General features: G+C 34.0%; 1 protein-coding gene across 1 annotated transcript in view; it reads right to left on the bottom strand.

Annotated features, from left to right (window-relative positions):
• Window positions 1-20,227, bottom strand: part of LOC123560878 (transient receptor potential cation channel subfamily M member-like 2) — an 84,012-nt gene that overhangs the window by 39,893 nt on the left and 23,892 nt on the right. The window contains exons 9-22 of the mRNA XM_053516828.1: window positions 19,939-20,138; window positions 16,827-16,927; window positions 15,872-16,046; window positions 15,731-15,789; window positions 12,485-12,526; window positions 12,001-12,220; window positions 11,444-11,577; window positions 10,958-11,058; window positions 10,547-10,772; window positions 9,483-9,605; window positions 8,833-8,912; window positions 8,524-8,641; window positions 6,574-6,702; window positions 5,833-5,868 (exon numbers count right to left, since the gene is read on the bottom strand). Of these exons, the coding sequence (XP_053372803.1) occupies window positions 5,833-5,868; window positions 6,574-6,702; window positions 8,524-8,641; window positions 8,833-8,912; window positions 9,483-9,605; window positions 10,547-10,772; window positions 10,958-11,058; window positions 11,444-11,577; window positions 12,001-12,220; window positions 12,485-12,526; window positions 15,731-15,789; window positions 15,872-16,046; window positions 16,827-16,927; window positions 19,939-20,138 (1,744 nt within the window). The remainder of the gene's footprint in view (window positions 1-5,832; window positions 5,869-6,573; window positions 6,703-8,523; window positions 8,642-8,832; window positions 8,913-9,482; window positions 9,606-10,546; window positions 10,773-10,957; window positions 11,059-11,443; window positions 11,578-12,000; window positions 12,221-12,484; window positions 12,527-15,730; window positions 15,790-15,871; window positions 16,047-16,826; window positions 16,928-19,938; window positions 20,139-20,227) is intronic.

The raw sequence follows: 20,227 nt of genomic DNA, 5'->3' as shown, positions 1-20,227 counted from the left end.
AGGGGGCATAATTTGCCCAAAATACATGTCAGAGTTATGGGACTTGGTGCTATCAACTAGTTTTATAACCCCTAAGACACATGTGAAGTTTCAATTTAATATCTGTAGTAGTTTTGGAGATAGTTACTTGCATGTAAAACTTTAACCAGAATTTTCTAAGTCCAAAAGGGGGTATAATTTGCCCAAAATACGTGTCAGAGTTATGGGACTTGACCCAGTGAGGTAGGTAATTGACCTAGAAAAAGAAAAAATAAGTTTCAAATCTATATGCCTTTTAGTAATAGCTGTATGTACTTGCACGCAAAACTTTAACCAGAATTTTCTAAGTCCAAAAGGGGGCATAATTTGGCCAAAATACATGTCAGAGTTATGGGGCTTGACCCAGTGAGGTAGGTAATTGATCTAGAAAAAGAAAAAATAAGTTTCAAATCTATATGCCTTTTAGTAATAGCTGTATGTACTTGAACGCAAAACTTTAACCAGAATTTTCTAAGTCCAAAAGGGGGCATAATTTGGCCAAAATGAAGGTCAGAGTTATGGGACTTGGTGCTATCAACTAGTTTTATAACCCCTAAGACACATGTGAAGTTTCAATTTAATATCTGTAGTAGTTTTGGAGATAGTTACTTGCATGTAAAACTTTAACCAGAATTTTCTAAGTCCAAAAGGGGGCATAATTTGCCCAAAATACATGTCAGAGTTATGGGGCTTGACCCAGTGAGGTAGGTAATTGATCTAGAAAAAGAAAAAATAAGTTTCAAATCTATATGCCTTTTAGTAATAGCTGTATGTACTTGAACGCAAAACTTTAACCAGAATTTTCTAAGTCCAAAAGGGGGCATAATTTGGCCAAAATGAAGGTCAGAGTTATGGGACTTGGTGCTATCAACTAGTTTTATAACCCCGAAGACACATGTGAAGTTTCAATTCAATATCTGCATTAGTTTTGGAGATAGTAACTTGCATGTAAAACTTTAACCAGAATTTTCTAAGTCCAAAAGGGGGCATAATTTGCTCAAAATATATGTTAGAGTTATGGGACTTGACCCAGTGAGGTAGGTAATTGATCTAGAAAAAGAAAAAATAAGTTTCAAATCTATATGCCTTTTAGTAATAGCTGTATGTACTTGCACGCAAAACTTTAACCAGGATTTTCTAAGTCCAAAAGGGGGCATAATTTGCCCAAAATACATGTCAGAGTTATGGGGCTTGACCCAGTGAGGTAGGTAATTGATCTAGAAAAAGAAAAAATAAGTTTCAAATCTATATGCCTTTTAGTAATAGCTGTATGTACTTGCACGCAAAATTTAACCAGGATTTTCTAAGTCCAAAAGGGGGCATAATTTGCTCAAAATACATGTCAGAGTTATGGGGCTTGACCCAGTGAGGTAGGTAATTGATCTAGAAAAAGAAAAAATAAGTTTCAAATCTATATGCCTTTTAGTAATAGCTGTATGTACTTGAACGCAAAACTTTAACCAGAATTTTCTAAGTCCAAAAGGGGGCATAATTTGGCCAAAATGAAGGTCAGAGTTATGGGACTTGGTGCTATCAACTAGTTTTATAACCCCGAAGACACATGTGAAGTTTCAATTCAATATCTGCATTAGTTTTGGAGATAGTAACTTGCATGTAAAACTTTAACCAGAATTTTCTAAGTCCAAAAGGGGGCATAATTTGCTCAAAATACATGTCAGAGTTATGGGGCTTGACCCAGTGAGGTAGGTAATTGATCTAGAAAAAGAAAAAATAAGTTTCAAATCTATATGCCTTTTAGTAATAGCTGTATGTACTTGCACGCAAAACTTTAACCAGGATTTTCTAAGTCCAAAAGGGGGCATAATTTGCCCAAAATACATGTCAGAGTTATGGGACTTGGTGCTATCAACTAGTTTTATTACCCCGAAGACACATGTGAAGTTTCAATTTAATATCTGCATTAGTTTTGGAGATAGTAACTTGCATGTAAAACTTTAACCAAAATTTTCTAAGTCCAAAAGGGGGCATAATTTGCTCAAAATACATGTCAGAGTTATGGGACTTGACCCAGAGAGGTAGGTAATTGACCTAGAAAAAGAATAAATAAGTTTCAAAGCTATATGCCTTTAAATGATAGCTGTATGTACTTGCATGCAAAAACTTAACCAAGGTGTGATGCCGACGCCGACGCCGATGCCAGGGTGAGTAGAATAGCTAGACTATTCTTAGAATAGTCGAGCTAATAAAGCACTCATGTTTTTGACATTATCATAACAGATTTAATATCTTTGGTAATGTTCACAAATGGTGCATTTCTGCAAAATTATACTGAAATCTGAGAAGAATTTCAAAATTTCATATCTGTACTTTGGCTGCCATGTTTTGTTTATAAAGTTTAGAAGAGGGTTACCATAAGAACATTTCTGTGAAATAACTTTGAAACTGGATAATTTTTTTTAACATCCACAACCTATATTTCTGAATAACCAAAATAATATAAATAACTTGGTACAGTGACACCCAAGTAACATTTTGGTGAAATTCTAGCAAAATTAAGCGGTGATGTAAAAGGAAAGATTATTTGATGACTTTTCTAGTTTCAACTATGGCTACTGCAGCTAAGCAGACGTGTTTGAGCAACCAACTCTGGACATGCACATGCTGAGTTTTATCATATTTACCTATATTACTTAGAGATGTCATCTGAAGAAAACATGGACATACATACATACAACGGACAAAATGACGAACAAATAGCGAGTGATCACATTTGCTCACCTATAGCAAGCTTACACGTTCTTTAGGCCTGAAGTCCCTCCCTTGATCTTGAATATATACACAACATCAAATACAAGCTTTCTTTATTATAATAAACACACATCCTAAATATGATAGATATAACTCCAGTAAGGCATGTGAGCAGAACAATTTGAAGAAATTTAAATATTAAGGTTGACACAAGACCACTAAGGCCTAGTATGGGGTACTGTTTTTCAACTATTTGGTTGTCCCAAAAATGCAGTCAAGCCTTGAACAAAATTGTGAAAGGTCCATTTAAGGTAGTCCTAGATCAAGTTTGGTGAAGATCCATCAAGACCTTCATGAAATGTTTTTTTCTTCATTTTAAGCTTTGGTTATCTCTAAGTGTAGTTTATCAGAACTGTTTAAAAAAAAAAACACCTTAAGGACGGTCTATCCAAGGAGGTTTTCTACCAAGTATGAGAAGATCCTCCTATAACTATGTTTTTTAGCTCTTGTGACCACTTAGTGCAGAAAGGAGAAAGGCTAGTGCTTTCAACCATGTTTGGTTAACACCCATCAATGAGTATTTGACAAGAAGACACAGTTGGTGGCACATAATGAGGTCAAGCTGAACTACTTGGAAAAAAGCTAAGAACTGTCCATTAGAGGATGCTTAAAACAAAGTAAGGCAATAAACAATCCTGTTGTAATTTAAAGAGTTCAATTTTGAACTATAATGGCCCCTAAGTTCAGTAAACCAACATCATTTCAACAAACTTCAAAAGTTATCCAAAGATGCATCTGATCATGTCTGGGAGATCAGATAAGCATATCATAAAAGTGTATACCAGGATGCTAAAGACAAACTATGATGTACTTTTGACATTCAGAAGAGATTATGTTTAAGCAAACAGTGAACAATGGCTGATGGGTGCTGGACCATTCACCTACACTAAATAGGTGATACTGTACCCTTGGTTCAGGTGAGCTTACTATTAACATAAACAAGCAGTAGAATATATCTGAAGGATCCATCTAAATCAAAACTATTCTCCTAATATATTTAATGCATTCAATAGGAACCCTGACTAGTCTATCCAAACTGCTACTGACCATGTTTCATGGAGATCCATCTAACAATTCATGACAAGAAGTAATTCAAGATTTTTTTTTTTCATTTTTAATATCTCTAAGAGCAATCAAATGAAACCATTGAATAAACTTGTTGACTATAAGGATGCTACAGACTTGGTTTGATGAAGATTCATCCAAGGTTGTTATGAACCAAGTTTGGTGAAGATTAATCAGGAATTCCTGAGGAAAAGTGATTAAAGTTATTTTTCTATTTTTAGCTTTAGTGGTCCCTTAAAGAGGTCAAGTGGAACCATTTGTCTAAATTTGAGAGAGACCTATACAAGTTTGGTATGATTATGATCTGTAGTTTCAGAGGTGTTTATAGTAAAGATGTTCATGTGGGACTGACTTTGGTTCAGGTAAGCTTAAATTCTAGCAAAAAGCAAGGTGTGTAAGACACTGACAGATGGAAGGACAGACAATAATAACTATTGGGCTTCCACCTGAACAGTGGCACCCATAACTATGGTACACGCTATGAAATTAAACAAAATACATATAAGGTTTCTTAATTACTTACATGAAGATGAAACTAGATGTAAATAAAACAAGTATATAATTGATAACAAATTCAATAGCTGACACTGGCAATTCTAAAATCATATTACTGCAATTTCCAGTGGATACACAGATACCCCGTGAGTTATCTGAGATTATAGCTTGTATAAATACCCTTGTAGACTATACAACAAAACAACTTCTTCTGTATTCACCTCTCAACATGTTATCCTGCCAAGTATCAATCATTTCAGTAACTTACCTTGTCCAATCTCTTCAGCAGTTTTCTTAAAACTGGAGTCTAATGGATGTGTTTGTGTGCTATTGGCTGCAATAAGCTGCCAGCTAGTCCATGCAGCATTACAATAATGCCAGGTCTCATCATTTGGGGTGTACAAGTGCTTCATATGACTAAGGACTGGCATTATCCATTTAAGCCAATTACAACACTGCAGATCAAGGTACTATTATAATAGCCTTTATACGAAGCTTACTGAAGCCTTCATAAAAGTTCTACACAAATCTAATGCATGGCCAAAACCCAACTGACTACTTATAATGGTGATCACTGGGTGTATGGGGTTATATAATTGTAGAGGTTAGCCAAGAGTTTAATATAATGGTCAGCAGATACATGTACAATTTAAACATGTGAAATTGTTAAAACACACTGTTTTATAATGTATAATCATTTAATTTATATATACAGTATATGTTATTATCTATAGGATCATCCTTTACACTACAGTTCGATTGATAGGTCATCCATGTTTACACGTTTTCAAACCAAAATTTCTCTACTAACAAAATAACCTTTTTACTTTTTTTATTATGTCTTGTTTTAGCTTGAGCTCACGTTTTTCTTATACAAGACACACTAAAATATGGAACCCCGAGTTAAGGTTACAAAACACAATCTTTAATGTTTACAAACACGATGTTTACGAAAACGTACTGTACCCGTATTAGTTTAAACATATTTATTTCGAAAATATATCAAATTAAATTTTAACAGGTATATATATATAACACAAATACGAAAGGGATTAGAATGAAAGAAAACTTATTTAGTTCCTCTCCCTTAATACCATCTGTTTTGTTGGTGTAAAACATTGTATACACATATAAGGCAGCTGAAATCTTTGACATCTTAGTGTGACCTTGACCTTTGACACAATACACAACAAAGTCAATGGCAAGACACAATTTGTGCAGACATAAACACACGCACAGACACATGCGCACGCACAAACACACACACACACACAGATAGTGGGGTAAATCTATAGGCTTCACATCCTATTTTTAATGGCAGGGGACATAAAAACTAAATATTGTTGCATCAAAGAATAATTTCAAAGATCTACATTTTTTTCAAATAATAAAATGAAATAGGTTTTAGTTAGTGCTTTTATCACACAATGTGTCAAACAATTCCAAAACACATGTGAATGGGGTTTCAAACAATATATAATATACCTGTTTACTATTGTGTGATATTATGTCCCTTGAAATCTAAATAGAAAGGAAAATAACTGCACAAAGGTTATATTATTCCAGCCCTAAAAAATCCTTTTTAGTAGAGATTAAAAAACAAAAGCTGTTTGTAAAGCACATAGCCCCACCCCAGAATGGTCAGTTTGAGGCAAGTGTGTATGCAGTTTGAATGCTGTGACCATGACCTTTGACAAAATGGACTAAAAAGAATACAAGTCATCTGCTGACCACATGTAATCATCCTAACTACCTACCTCTAAAACAACTAGGTTTTGAAAAATCTGATTAATTAGCAAGTAGCCACAGCATCGCAACTTACTGTTAAGTGCCAATGCACCTAGATTAAAGAAAGTTTCAATTAATGTCTAGGCCAAATGTTGAATAACTATCTGCATCAAGAAGTCGAAGGTCCTATCCTAAGTGGTTCTGCAGGTTTATTATGTCATTTATCCTCTAACCTAAATTAATGATGCATTATTACCAGGTGCATGTAGTTTTGATGAAACAATTTTTTTTCATCTTTTTTCTGATAAAATATACATGGTCTGAAGATATAAAATACCAACTTTAATTGGTTATCATTCCTGGTAGTTTTGCAGATGGTGAAGCTCTGTTATTGAAATGAAGCAATAAAAGTTTTCAAGCCAAAACTGATATTCAAGGTTTTCCAAAAACAACAACATATCCTGTTTCCAAATGGGCATATAAAGATGTAGTACATACCTGGCGAATCTCTTCAGAGAATATCGTGAACACCCAGATCATGAGTACAATTTCTGCAGCTGATACATTTGGATTGAAGTTGAAAATCAAAACATACGTGAACAGCCCGAGAAACACAATATATGACAACTGAAAATGTAAACAGCATAGTTAAACACAAGTTGTTTTTATTTATAGTATATAGTCATTTTATTTATAGTATATAGACCTTATTTAGTCATATTCCAAATGGAAAACAGTACCTTTTTTCCCCCAAACTCAAGTGAAAGGATTATTGTCACATAATACAAAGTCCCCTACCAGAAGGTAAGTCTACTGCAGTATGTAACATTATGACCTGATATCTGTCAATAATGTATAAGAAATATTGTGCTATAAACAGTTGCTGATTGCTTATAATATTTATAAATACAACAATAGCACCACCACAAGAAAAGTAGACCTAAATGAAAAGAAATTCAAATTTTCTAAGTACATACTAGGCCATAATTCAGACAAAATGCATGTCAGAGTTAAGGCTCTAGGCCTACTTACTTACCTAATAATGATAATCAAGTCTACAAGGTTTCAAATTATTGTTCTTATAGTATTCAAGTAAAGTGTACCTAAACAAAAATTTAGACTAAGAAATTCAAAATTTAATGTTCTAAGTACAAAAAAAGCCTTAATTAATTCCGATAAAATGCAAGTTAGAGTTACGGTTTTTGGTATAATTACTCATCTAATAATGAACAAGAGCTGTCTCCATAGGAAGACACATGCCCCCGATGGCACTTTAAATGAATAGTTATGGCCGATGTTAGAGTTTAGGACCTTTGACCTACGGAGCTGGGTCTTGCGCGCGACACGTCCTCTTACTGTGTCACACATTCATGCGTAGTTATTTTAAAATCCATGCATGAATGACAAAAATATGGACCGGACACGCCCATCAATGCACTATCATGAAAAATGACCTTTAACGTCTAAGTGTGACCTTGACCTTTGAGCTACGGACCTGGGTCTTGTGTGCGACACGTCGTCTTACTGTGGTACACATTCATGCCAATGTATTTGAAAATCCATCCATGATGACAAAGATATGGACCGGACACGCCCATCAATGCACTATCCTTTAATGTCTAAGTGTGACCTTGACCTTTGAGCTACGGACCTGGGTCTTGCGCACGACATGTCGTCTTACTGTGGTACACATTCATGCCAAGTTATTTGAAAATCCATCCATCGATGACAAAGATATGGACCGGACACGCCCATCAATGCACTATCCTTTAATGTCTAAGTGTGACCTTGACCTTTGAGCTATGGACCTGGGTCTTGCGCACAACATGTCGTCTTACTGTGGTACACATTCATGCCAAGTTATTTGAAAATCCATCCATCGATGACAAAGATATGGACCGGACACACCCATCAATGCACTATCCTTTAATGTCTAAGTGTGACCTTGACCTTTGAGCTACGGACTTGGGTCTTGCACGCGACACGTCGTCTTACTGTGGTACACATTCATACCAAGTTATTTGAAAATCCATCCATCGATGACAAAGATATGGACCGGACACGAAAAATGCGGACAGACCGACAGACGGTTCAAAAACTATATGCCTCCCTTTGGGGGCATAAAAACAAGTGTGCAAAGTTTCAAAGCTGTAAACCTAAACAAAAGTTTTAACCAAGAAAATCAAATTTTCTAAGTACAAAAAGGGCCATAAAGAAAAATATTTGTGTTACTGTTCTTGGCCTACGTAGTCAACTGATAATGATAAACAAGTGTGCAAAGTTTCAAAGCTGTAGCTCTGATAGTCTGTGAGAAAAGGTGAACCTAAACAAAAATTTAACTAATGCCTACGCCAAAGCAGACGTTCAAGTGACGACAATACCCATCCCATTTTTTCCCCCAAAACATTCATGTGAGAATCTAGAAAGTTGAATAACTATAAACATTACCACATTGTTCATAAAGATGACCACTGGAGCATTGAAGAAGTAGTAGATTTTGTCCCGTACAGTCAACATCTTTTTATGTATGGGTTCTTCACTCTCTGTAGACTCTCCTGTCCCTCGCCTAAAATTTACAGTTTGAAAACAAGATTTTCAGGCAAAACATCACAGCAATTTTAATCAATCTGCAATATCTAGCGATATCTTGAGGTATCAAAACATGTAAGAAAAATAAATTTTGAAACTACATATGATTTAATATATGTAGAATAGTTACAATATAAAATATACAATGTGAAGAGAGAGTAAACTTACAATGATACTTTGCTTCCTTTTACAGCGTTTTTCATGAATGTAGTTTGTCGTCTTATTAGTTTTGGTTTTCCCTGCTCATCCTATATTAAACAAAGTTACAATACCTGAATTTTACAAAAATAAATTAACTTTTTCTGATAAGGAATAATTAACCATATTAAAAAAAATCCTTCACTGTTACACAATATAGTTTATGAATACAACAAGAGGGCATAATGGCCCTAGACTGCTTATCTGAGTTTCACAATTTTGGTAAAAGGTTGCACATGGAAAACATCATTCTGTGCAATTATTTTGAAACTGAGCCAGCATTTTCCGACAAGATTTTTTATGTACCCACTATATGCATATAGGAACTGTATTCATTAATGAAAAAGTGACTACCCACTCCTATAGCCATGTTTTCAACAAACTGGAATTATTTAAACGAACCTTGTATATGGCCATAAAAGGAACATTCCTTTCATATTATTTAACTTAAAAGTATCATAACTGAGGCATCAAGTACTTCTGAAAAAGGAGGCATTTTAAGTGCAATAATAATGATGGACAATGAACACCTCAGCACCCATTTATACCAATAGAACCTCCTGAACCCTTGGGTAAAGAAAGCTTAATCTGAATATCTTTCATATTTTAATAATACTCACCACTTTGGGATTATCTAGTTCATAAACCTGACTCTGTAAATTGTTGTTTGTTTGTTCGCAAGGTTTGCATTGAAAGTTAAGAAGAACCAAAGCTAATGGAGGAAACAGTACACACATCATCAGCTGAAATATAACAACAACAAAATTAAGTCACATTTATCACAAAACATCAGCTGAAATATAACAACAATAAAATTAAGTCACATTTACCACACAACATCAGCTGAAATATAACAACAACATAATTAAGTCACGTTTACCACACAACATCAGCTGAAATATAACAACAACATAATTAAGTCACATTTACCACACAACATCAGCTGAAATATAACAACAACATAATTAAGTCACATTTACCACACAAGATCAGCTGAAATAAAACAACAACATAACTAAGTCACATTTACCTGACAACATCAGCTGAAGTATAGCAACAATATAACTACGTCACATTTACCACACAACATCAGCTGAAATACAGCAACAATATAACTATGTCACATTTACCACACAACATCAGCTGAAGTAAAACAGCAACATAATTAAGTCACATTTACCACACACCATCAGCTGAAATATAACAACAACATAATTAAGTCACATTTACCACACAACATCAGCTGAAATATAACAACAACATAATTAAGTCACATTTACCACACAACAGCAACTGTAAAACAACAGACAATAGTCATACAGATCTACTATGTAACAGCAGTTGAAAGAGAACAGGCTACAATATAACATAATCATACCGTTGTCTCTGGTGTACTTTTACAATTAAGGTTTTCTGCATTTCATATAAATAAAATTGCAAACAAAAACATTTTTGAATGCTCTTAATTAATTTTTGCACAGATGACTAGGAAGACACTTGTCTGAAGAACGTTTTTTTTTGAGTAGCTGTTAAATATTACAGAAGAAATAAAGCGCTACATAAAATATACAAGATACCATGACTGCCCAGTCAAATGAGGGTATTGGAAACTTTAAAAGAGTAACAATCTGCGTGAATCACAAAGGGCCATAACTACAGTAACATGAAGTGAAAGTTAGCATACCCGCCATGATGAATTATCTTGAGCTAATTTTCCCATCCATATACTGTTCAGTAATGACTGACAAGCTGTTTGTGAGATGAAATCTTTATTATCTGCCTTAACAGCTATCAGCATACATGTTGTATCGCCCCAGTTACTCAGCTCGCGTACCAACAGATCCTGGGCCTTGTGCTCATCTGTTGAGTAACACTCACTCAAAACACCTACTGCCAGCTCTGACCATTCACTGAAAATGAAAGAGTTTATAAAAAAGACCTCGTGACTTTCAGAATTTTGGAGCCTTGAGCATACATAAAGTAGGTAAAGGCTTAACTGATAAAAGAAGATTGTAATATTCATCACAAGTCAAAGCACTGACACTTTTAGAGACTGTGTAGGTCTGAAATCTACAGAAGTGAAATGAAATCTTACTCAATATCATGCTGAATTTTGATGACCAATTCTGTGTCTTCTGTTTTATCTTTCATAGCCTGTAGTACACTGTTTGCCACCAACGCTGCTGCAATAGCATCCTGAAACACAAACAAATATTTGTCTTGAAAAAAACTTGGCAAAAATATGAAAATGCCAATAGTTAACTTGCGGCCCAAATGGGCCTAAGTCACTAACCTGAGACAATTTCAATCCTGATCTAGATTTCATCAAGAAATACATTCTAAGTTTCAGGTCAATCAAGCTTGACCTCTACAGTGTTAACAAGATTTATACCTAGTTTTTCATCACAAAAAACCAGTCTAAAACCTGTTCTAGATTTTTTTGACGGAAACAATCTGACTAAGTTTCATTAAGTGTCGGATCATAATTACAGATTCTATATACAACTCACCTTTCCTTCAGCCCAGAACAATTTAGCCATATCTTGCCTTATCATAAGCACAGACCATATAAACAATTTACCTTTCCTTCAGCCCAGAACAATTTAGCCATGTCTTGCCTGATCATAAGCACAGACCATATAAACAGTTCCTGTGATGGATTTTCAAAGTCAGAATGCTGTTGTTGTTGTTGTTTACGGTTTCCAGAACCATCAACTGCAAAGACATCAAAATTCAAATCACTTAAAATAGGTTTGAAATCATCTTGAATCATGACATTTAACAGATCTCTACTTCTATTGTTATTACTTAGATACAATGTAAAAAGACAATATACCTGTGTATAATAGTGCTTCTATCTCCTAGCAAATGAGCACAAAACTTCGCTTTATCATTCAACGTCTTATACCATATATATAAATTTCACAATCAAGTTTATCTACTAGGGATTGTCAATGAAAACTTGGAAAAGTGCTTTCATCTCTTCAGATATCATCAAAAGATGAACCAGTTTTATTCTATTTGTACGGAGTTTTCGTCTCAATTTAACATTATTTTTTCATTTGCGCAAAATGAAATGTATAAAAATGATGACATTATATGTCATTTATTATAGATTTATCAATTGTGTATTCTTACGTTCATCAGTATTGCTAGCAGGGTTCATGGCAACTTGTGTGATTGCCTTCAGTCCAGAGATGCCACCCTCTTTTGCTTGCTTCATGGTTAAACCATCGAGAAGATGGTCAACATCTAGCAAGGCATACTCTTGTTTTGTTGTGTAAATTGGACGGAATGAATCACCCATCAGATTTTGGATCAAAATACCCACATCTAACAGTGAGAAATTCTTCCTATGCTGCAAATAGAATTAAAGCATTTCATTTTTCAACCTACAAATTTCTAGATTATGCAGCTTTCAACCCTAAATGTTGGAAATTTTGTTTGCAAAATGTCTATGAAAAGTGTCAGCTTGTGGTATTTTAACTTATAATAAGAAAACAGTTTATAGAGGTCGAAGGATTGTATAGCACACAGATACTAATATCTAACCAAGGCCTTTGACTCTAATAAGTTATAAGGTCATAACAATAAAACAACAATTTATAAACTTTAAACTTACACTGTCCTCTTTGATTTTTACCCTGTCCAGCAAAGTCCTTGTCTAAAACGTTTTGGCGGAACTGTTAACATATAAATAGTAACATAAGCACATTAAAATACAAGATTCCATACCTTCAGTCAAAAGCCTTTGGAATTAAAAGAGTAACTGCGTGAATACAAAGGTTTCCATAATATAAATAATAAGTTAGCTACCCGCCATGATGGATTGCTAATTTCATTTGCATTCTGTAATTTTGTGAATAAAGTACTTAAGCTTAAGTATCAGATACATGAATGCCAGTAAGGGTACCAACACGTCCCCTATTATCGTTGATAAAACTACTCAAACACCTATGCACTCTGACCATCACTGAAAAGAAAGAGATACTAAAAAAGACCGTTTAGAATTTTGAGCTTAGCATACTCAAGTAGTAAGGTTAACTGAAACGAATTTAATTATACAAGCAGCACTACACTTAACAACTTTAGTTGAAAATTACAAAGTGAATGAAATTACTCACAATGTGAATTTATATGACTTCTGTCTTTGATGTAACAATTATCAGCTGTAGTTACTGTGCAAATTGTATATATCGAACCAAGCAAATATTTGTCTTAAAACTTGGCTATAAAAGCCTGTAATCTTGCGGACCTAAATGGGACTGGTATAAAAAATTCAATGTCTGTTCATCTTTTGAATTTTGGTCATCTTGACCTTACAGTTAAAATGATTATGCTAGTTTTTTCATACAAAAACTATTCTAAACCTTTTAGTTTTTATTAGAAACAATCTACTAAAGTTCATTAATTGATATATTACCAGATTCTTATATACATCAGACTTGCCTTAGACCCCCTGAAATTTACCCGATATCTCCTATCATAAGCACAGACCATTAATCATCGTACCATTTCTTAAAGATCTGAATTAGCAACCCCTGTCTTACGCGACAAACGACTGTGAATTTCAAGTCCCGAATCGATTTGTAGATCGTTTTCAGCGGTTTCAGAACGCTCCTGTAAAGATTTTAAATCACTGAATAGAGTTTAAGTATCTTTACTCGATGAATTTTTAGACAGAACTTATTTTGTTTACAATACAATGCTGAAAAAGACATAATACTGAACTGTCATAAGGACTTTAATCTCTCGATAGCAAAAACCAGCGTATTTTAAGTGCTATATGAATTCGATAATGTCATAATTAATTTATCTACTGGGAAGTCAATAAAATTGGAGGTATTTACAGAATATCAAAGATAACCAGATTATAATTGACGGTGTCTTCGTTCAATAAATTAATGCATTAGCATAAATATAAAAGAGATTCTAACCTCATGTTTTTTTGAAATGGAACATTTTCATATTTTCTGTCCTTTAGTTTCTTGCAAATCATGAGTTAATTTGTTTCTTGATACATCATATGATTGTGAAAAACTTATTTTAAATTTATATTTATCAATATTGCATTAAAATAATATACAAGAAATCATTTTCCTACCAAAAGAGGCAATAATAATATCCGATAATCAGGGTTACTTTATTGGAAGTATTATGATGGAAACCAGGTCATCAGTTAAGTAGGATGTTTAGAAAAGGACTCCTTACAATGAACTGTATTTCTGTCCCAAACAGGGCCTAATCTTCAAAAGCAGATCGGATGTATGTTTTGTACACAGTTAGAAGTTGAACATTATTTTAAAGCATAAGCGTTTATAGTTTAGAAAACTGACTAAACATAACACATGTCAAGAAAACAGTTTCTAATAAAGGTGCATACTTTTAAAAAGCAGAATATTTCTACTCTAACTTCGTCGCTTATGCATGGAACATATCATTCAACAAACTTCTGTTGAATTAGCAGAAAAGACTAAACATCAAAACTTACCTAGTCTGAAATTTCAAGACAAAACATAAATCTCCAAAAGTGGGTCTGTCTGAAATATAGCATGGAAAAGTATAAGATATCAAACATTGCCTGTCTGATAATTAAGAAAAGCATAACTAACCAAACTTCCTGTCGAACAAAGCAGAAACAACCTAATATCATACTCATCTTTTCAAAAATATAGCTAAAAATAACATATATCCAATAGATTCATTGTTGATTACTTCACAGTATTCTACAGGTCTGGAACTGTGTGAGCCTTACATCAGAGATGCCAACCTCTTTTTTGTCTGAAATATACGAGAAGATCAACATCTACAAACTTCTGTCTTGAATTAGCTAAATACATAATCATCCCAAGATTTGGTCGAAAATACCGCAAACTAACATATCAAATCTTCCTGTCTGAAATAGCAGATAAAGCATTTCATCACCAAATTTCTGAATATGCAGCTTTCAACCTAAATGTTAAATTTTTCCAATGTCTATGAAAATTACATGTTATTACCTTATAAAAAAACTTTATAGCAGTCAAATGATACACACATCTATCAACAACTTTGTCTAAATTATAAGGCAAATAAACATACAATTTATACAAACTTCCTGTCTGAATTTTACCTGCAGCAAAGCATAACATTGCACCCAACAATACATGTCAAATAAGCATAAAAAAAATCATCCATAAATCCGTTGTATAAAGATTGAAGAAAAAAATTTCATTAAACATCACTCCAAATTCTATTCATGTTCTGAATTTTATACAGTAAAGCTGATAATAACAATAAGTTACAAACTTCCCATATTAGAAATATAGACAAAATACACTACAACTGATAAACTATAAATGTTACTGATAAAAATGAGTTAGCAAAACTTTACATCATCAAACTTCTTATGAATATATACAAATTACCTTGATTTGAAGGTAGTGAATGACAGACAATTAATAATATCATCCAAAATTACATGTCTGAAATATATCGAATTAAGATAATAATCATCATCCAAACTTCGTCTGTACTAAATGGCGGAAAAAAATCATTCATCCGAACTTCCTGTCACTTGAATTTGCAGAAAAATAACATTATTCAAACTTTCCTTCTGAAAATATACAAAATACAAATACATATAATTTACCCTTGTATGTTTAAATATAACAGAAAAACATTATTCATCATCAAATCTTCTTGAAAATCAGAAAACATTTAAACATCATCAAAGTTCCTGTTTAAATATAGCAGAAAACATAACATCATCCAAACTTCCTGTCTGAAATATAGCAGAAAACATTACATCATCAAACTTCCTGCTGAAATATAGCAGAAAACATAACATCATCCAAACTTCCTGCCTGAAATATAGCAGAAAACATACATCATCCAAACTTCCTGTCTGAAATATAGCAGAAAACATTACATCTCCAAACTTCCTGTCTGAAATATAGCAGAAAACATAACATCATCCAAACTTCCTGTCTGAAATACAGTTAGTCAGAAAACATAACATCATCCAAACTTCCTGTCTGAAATATAGCAGAAAACATTACATCATCCAAACTTCCTGTCTGAAATATAGCAGAAAACATAACATCATCCAAACTTCCTGTCTGAAATATAGCAGAAAACATAACATCATCCAAACTTCCTGTCTGAAATATAGCAGAAAACATTACATCATCCAAACTTCCTGTCTGAAATATAGCAGAAAACATAACATCATCCAAACTTCCTGTCTGAAATATAGCAGAAAACATTACATCATCCAAATTCCTGTCTGAAATATAGCAGAAAACATAACATCATCCAACTCTGTCTGAAATATAGCAATTCTTCCAAATCTGTCTGAAATATAGCAGAAAACATACATCATCAAACTTCCTGTCTGAAATATAGCAGAAAACATTACTATCCAAACTTCCTGTCGAAATATACAAGTCTACCCTGTTTAACTGCAAGCAGAAAACATAACATCATCCAAACTTCCTGTCTGAAATATACAAAAAAGTCATTCTGAATTTGACTTAAGATTATGTGTATATATCATGAACATCAATATTTTCTGCAAGTGATACTGTATTCCTGATACAGCTTACAAAGCAAAACATTAGAAGATTTTAAAGTTTTTCCACATGTCTATGTAAAACAAAATCAACATGTGAACAGTTTTGACCCCAGGGGTATTACTGGAATAAACTGGTAGAGGACCATTAGACATTGCAACAAGAAAAGAATTTTTCTTAATTTTTATTTCTATTGCCATGGCAACCACAGTTCTGCAAGGAATAAAATTACTTGAACAGCTTTGGTAGAGGGCCATCCAAGGAACATCCAGGCCAAGTTTAACAGGTTTAAAGAAAAGTGTGGATGGATGTTAACAGAACATTTTGCTCTGTACAATGTGCCTTAGAAACTAGTCTAGCTGCAAAGAAATATCATCCTCTGTATATAAATATATAAAAGCTTGGTCTTACCGGCCATCTTTTATCATCAGTGAAGATGTCACTTTTTGCCACATCTATTCTATTCCAGGCTAAGGCAAGACGTAACTGATCAAACACCTGATTCTTATTGGCTGTAAAATAAAAGCTAGAATTAAACTTCACACAAAAATGTTATGAAAAGTCTCTAACCTTCACACAAAGATGTTAGGTAACTCTTCTGTCAACTGAATTTTCATTTTTGAATTTTATACTACAAGGACTACTGCAAGTCATGTAATACATACCAAACTGTTAAGGAGTGACAGGACAATTTTAGGTAAGAGTTTTTTGCATTTGAAAATACATATTGTGCACTTTATAACAGATACTTCTATTGACATTGCCTATTCCACAAAAACAAGAGGACCATGATGGTCCTGAATCGCTCACCTGTCCCCACATGACCCAGTTTTGAACTGAGTATGCCGTCGTTTTTTCTATTATTTGACATAGTGACCTAGTTTTTGAGCTCATGTGACCCAGTTTTGAACCTGACCTAGATATTATCAAGGTGAACATTCTGACAAATTTTCATGAAGATCCATTCAAAAGTATGGCCTCTAGGGATGTCACAAGGTTTTTCTATTTTTTGACCTACTGACTTGGTTTTTGATTGCAGTTGACCCAGTTTCGAACTTGACCTAGATATCATCAAGATGAACATTCAGACCAACTTTCATAAAGATCCCATGAAAAATGTGACCTCTAGAGTGGTCACAAGCAAAAGTTTACGGATGGATGCACGCACACATGGACGGACGACGGATGCTGCGCAATCACAAAAGCTCACCTTGTCACTTTGTGACATGTGAGCTAAAAAAACATAACTTTTTTAAATTAGTTTAACATTAATATTTGTTTGTAATTACTGTTTATCTAAAATTGTTATCCTGGTAATTCAGGTGTTTAAATTATGCAAAACATGTACATTTTAAGTAATTGCAACATTTTCAAACAGGAAGTGAAAGAAGTGCTGTCAAAATATACTTCAAACAAGGTTCCATTACCTGGACTACCTAAATAAGAATGTTACACACAAATTACATGTGTATTGTAAACTCAGAGAAATATTATCTTGAAAATGCGTTCATTATAGGCTAGTCCACTGGCGAATCACAGCTATCAGATCTACTGATAAGCACCGCCCACTGACCACTCTCTTACTTGTATGTTTGTACATAGAATATCCATTCCTATAGATTAAAGCTTAGAAAACAGTTGTGTCTCCTTTATATCCACTAACATTATAACATTTGGGTCTTTTCAACAATATTTTAGTCATTTTTTGAAAAAGAGGTTTGATGTTTTCTAAAAACGAAAGGGCTACAAAGGCCCTGTATCACTAACCTGACAAAGTTCTAACCCCAGATAACCTAACATCCAATTTTACCTAGATTTCACTAAAACAAGCATTCTGACAATGTTTCATGTAAATCAAGTAGAACAGTACATCATACTAAGTTTTTTCAATGATTTGACCTTTTGACCTTGTTTTTGACCCTACTGACCAAGTTTCAAATTTCAAATAGATTTTATAAAGACAAATATTTTGACCAGATTTTGCAATACCCCGCAACATTGTTTTTTACTTCTGCTGACCCAGTTTTAATTTAAACCTAAAATTCATAAAGACAATGCGAAGTTTCATTAATATTGGGTAGAAAACGTGGCTTCTGGTGTGTTCATAAACCAATTGACCTCATTTTAGATCTAAGATGACCCAATTATTATGAAATTTAACCTAGATTTTATACAGACACTTATTCTGACCAAGGCTGATAAAAATCAAATAGAAAGCCCGTTGAGAGTCAACAAGGTTTTACAAAGATCAGGTAAAAGAGTGTGAATAAAGTTTTTCAATGATCTGCCCTAGTGACCTAGTTTTAGACGTCAGGTATTCCAGTTCTGTAAACAACCTAGAATTCATAAAAACATGTTACAAAAGGGCAGCAATGACTCTATATCACTCAAGTGAGATACACAGCTTGCTTAAAAAGTTTTGGGACATGGTCATGCAAGGGAAATAAAGGTGAAATCAATTTGAAATAGGGCAAGTGTTTCCACTAAATAAATATGGGTGGGTAATTTGTATATGAGTAGCAGGGGAGTAAGGGGAGGTGGAATGATGACACAGGAAACTAACAGGTGATAAAAAAATGAATTTGCAGCCACTTGTTTGCAGGAAATTAGCAGCATATTGTTCACTGGAAGTTCGCAGCAACTTGTTTGTGGCATATCTGATTTGTATGTGAAAGTGAACATCAAACATCTCCCAACCAGTGTATCTATTTTATCAAAAGTGTTTGTGGCATGTTCACCTGATATTTCCAGCATGATCATAGCAAGTGTTCACAGTAAACTATAATATTCATAACATGGCTTTTCAGTAAGTTAGCTATACCATATTGACCTGGTGAGAGCCCTACTGCACTCTCAGATAACTTTAAAACATAATCTGATTTATATTCCTTTATCGACAGAAGACTGAAACTGTGTGTAATCATGCAACAAAGTCTCCATAAGTTTGTCAAAATTATTACATAAAATGGACCAAGTAGAATTTTTTGGACAAAAGTGAGAAAGAACATTATAAGGACAGAGACCAAGTTCAGTGATGATACGACAAGTCGTTCATGAGAAGTTGCTGAAGTTTTTTCTATTTTAACTCTGCCTGAGCTTAAAGGGGTCAAGCCAAATCATTTGAACAAATTTAAGAGATGTCCATACAAAGATGCTTCTGACCAAATTTGCTGAAGATCCATCCTGTGGTTCATGAGAAAAGGTTGTTTAAAGATTTTCCTTTTTCTAGCCCTTGCAACCCTGAAAGGAGCCAATCTGAACCATTGGAATAAACTTGAGAGAGGACAGACAAAGCTCCATCAACAATGGAAAACAGACACAGCACCATCACAATAGCTAAGAGACAAAGTTTGGAAGAACTGGGACTGGTAACTAATTTTCATACAAAGTTCTGTTGAAATCCCAACCATAGTTTAGAATTTAGTACGAACACTCTCTTGACAGATAGATAGGCAGACAAAATACATATCGGGAGACATAAGACAGAAGTACAGGAATTGCCACATGGCTAAAAAATGCTTACCTTTAAGTAGTGCCTGTAACATAGCCACATCAATTTCCTTAACTCCTGACTTGTTATCTAGTTCAAACACTGACATAAGGTCACATTTCTCCAGACAGTCTTTAATTCTTTGAACATGAGTGTCTACATCATTCCTGAACTCTCGTTCCACCATGTTTCCTACTTCAACCAAAAGGGAGTCATCCATAAATCTACGAGACCTAAAAAAGTAAGGAGAAAACTGAAGAACCACCTCGACACAGGTTAATCCCTAAATCTCTCACTGGTTGTTACAACCTATCTTAAGTCT

This window comes from Mercenaria mercenaria, chromosome 10, assembly GCF_021730395.1.
Source record: "Mercenaria mercenaria strain notata chromosome 10, MADL_Memer_1, whole genome shotgun sequence".
Classification (NCBI taxonomy): domain Eukaryota; kingdom Metazoa; phylum Mollusca; class Bivalvia; order Venerida; family Veneridae; genus Mercenaria; species Mercenaria mercenaria.
The sequence above is the reverse complement of the archived record's forward strand: the minus strand, read 5'-3'. Positions and strand labels throughout refer to the sequence as shown.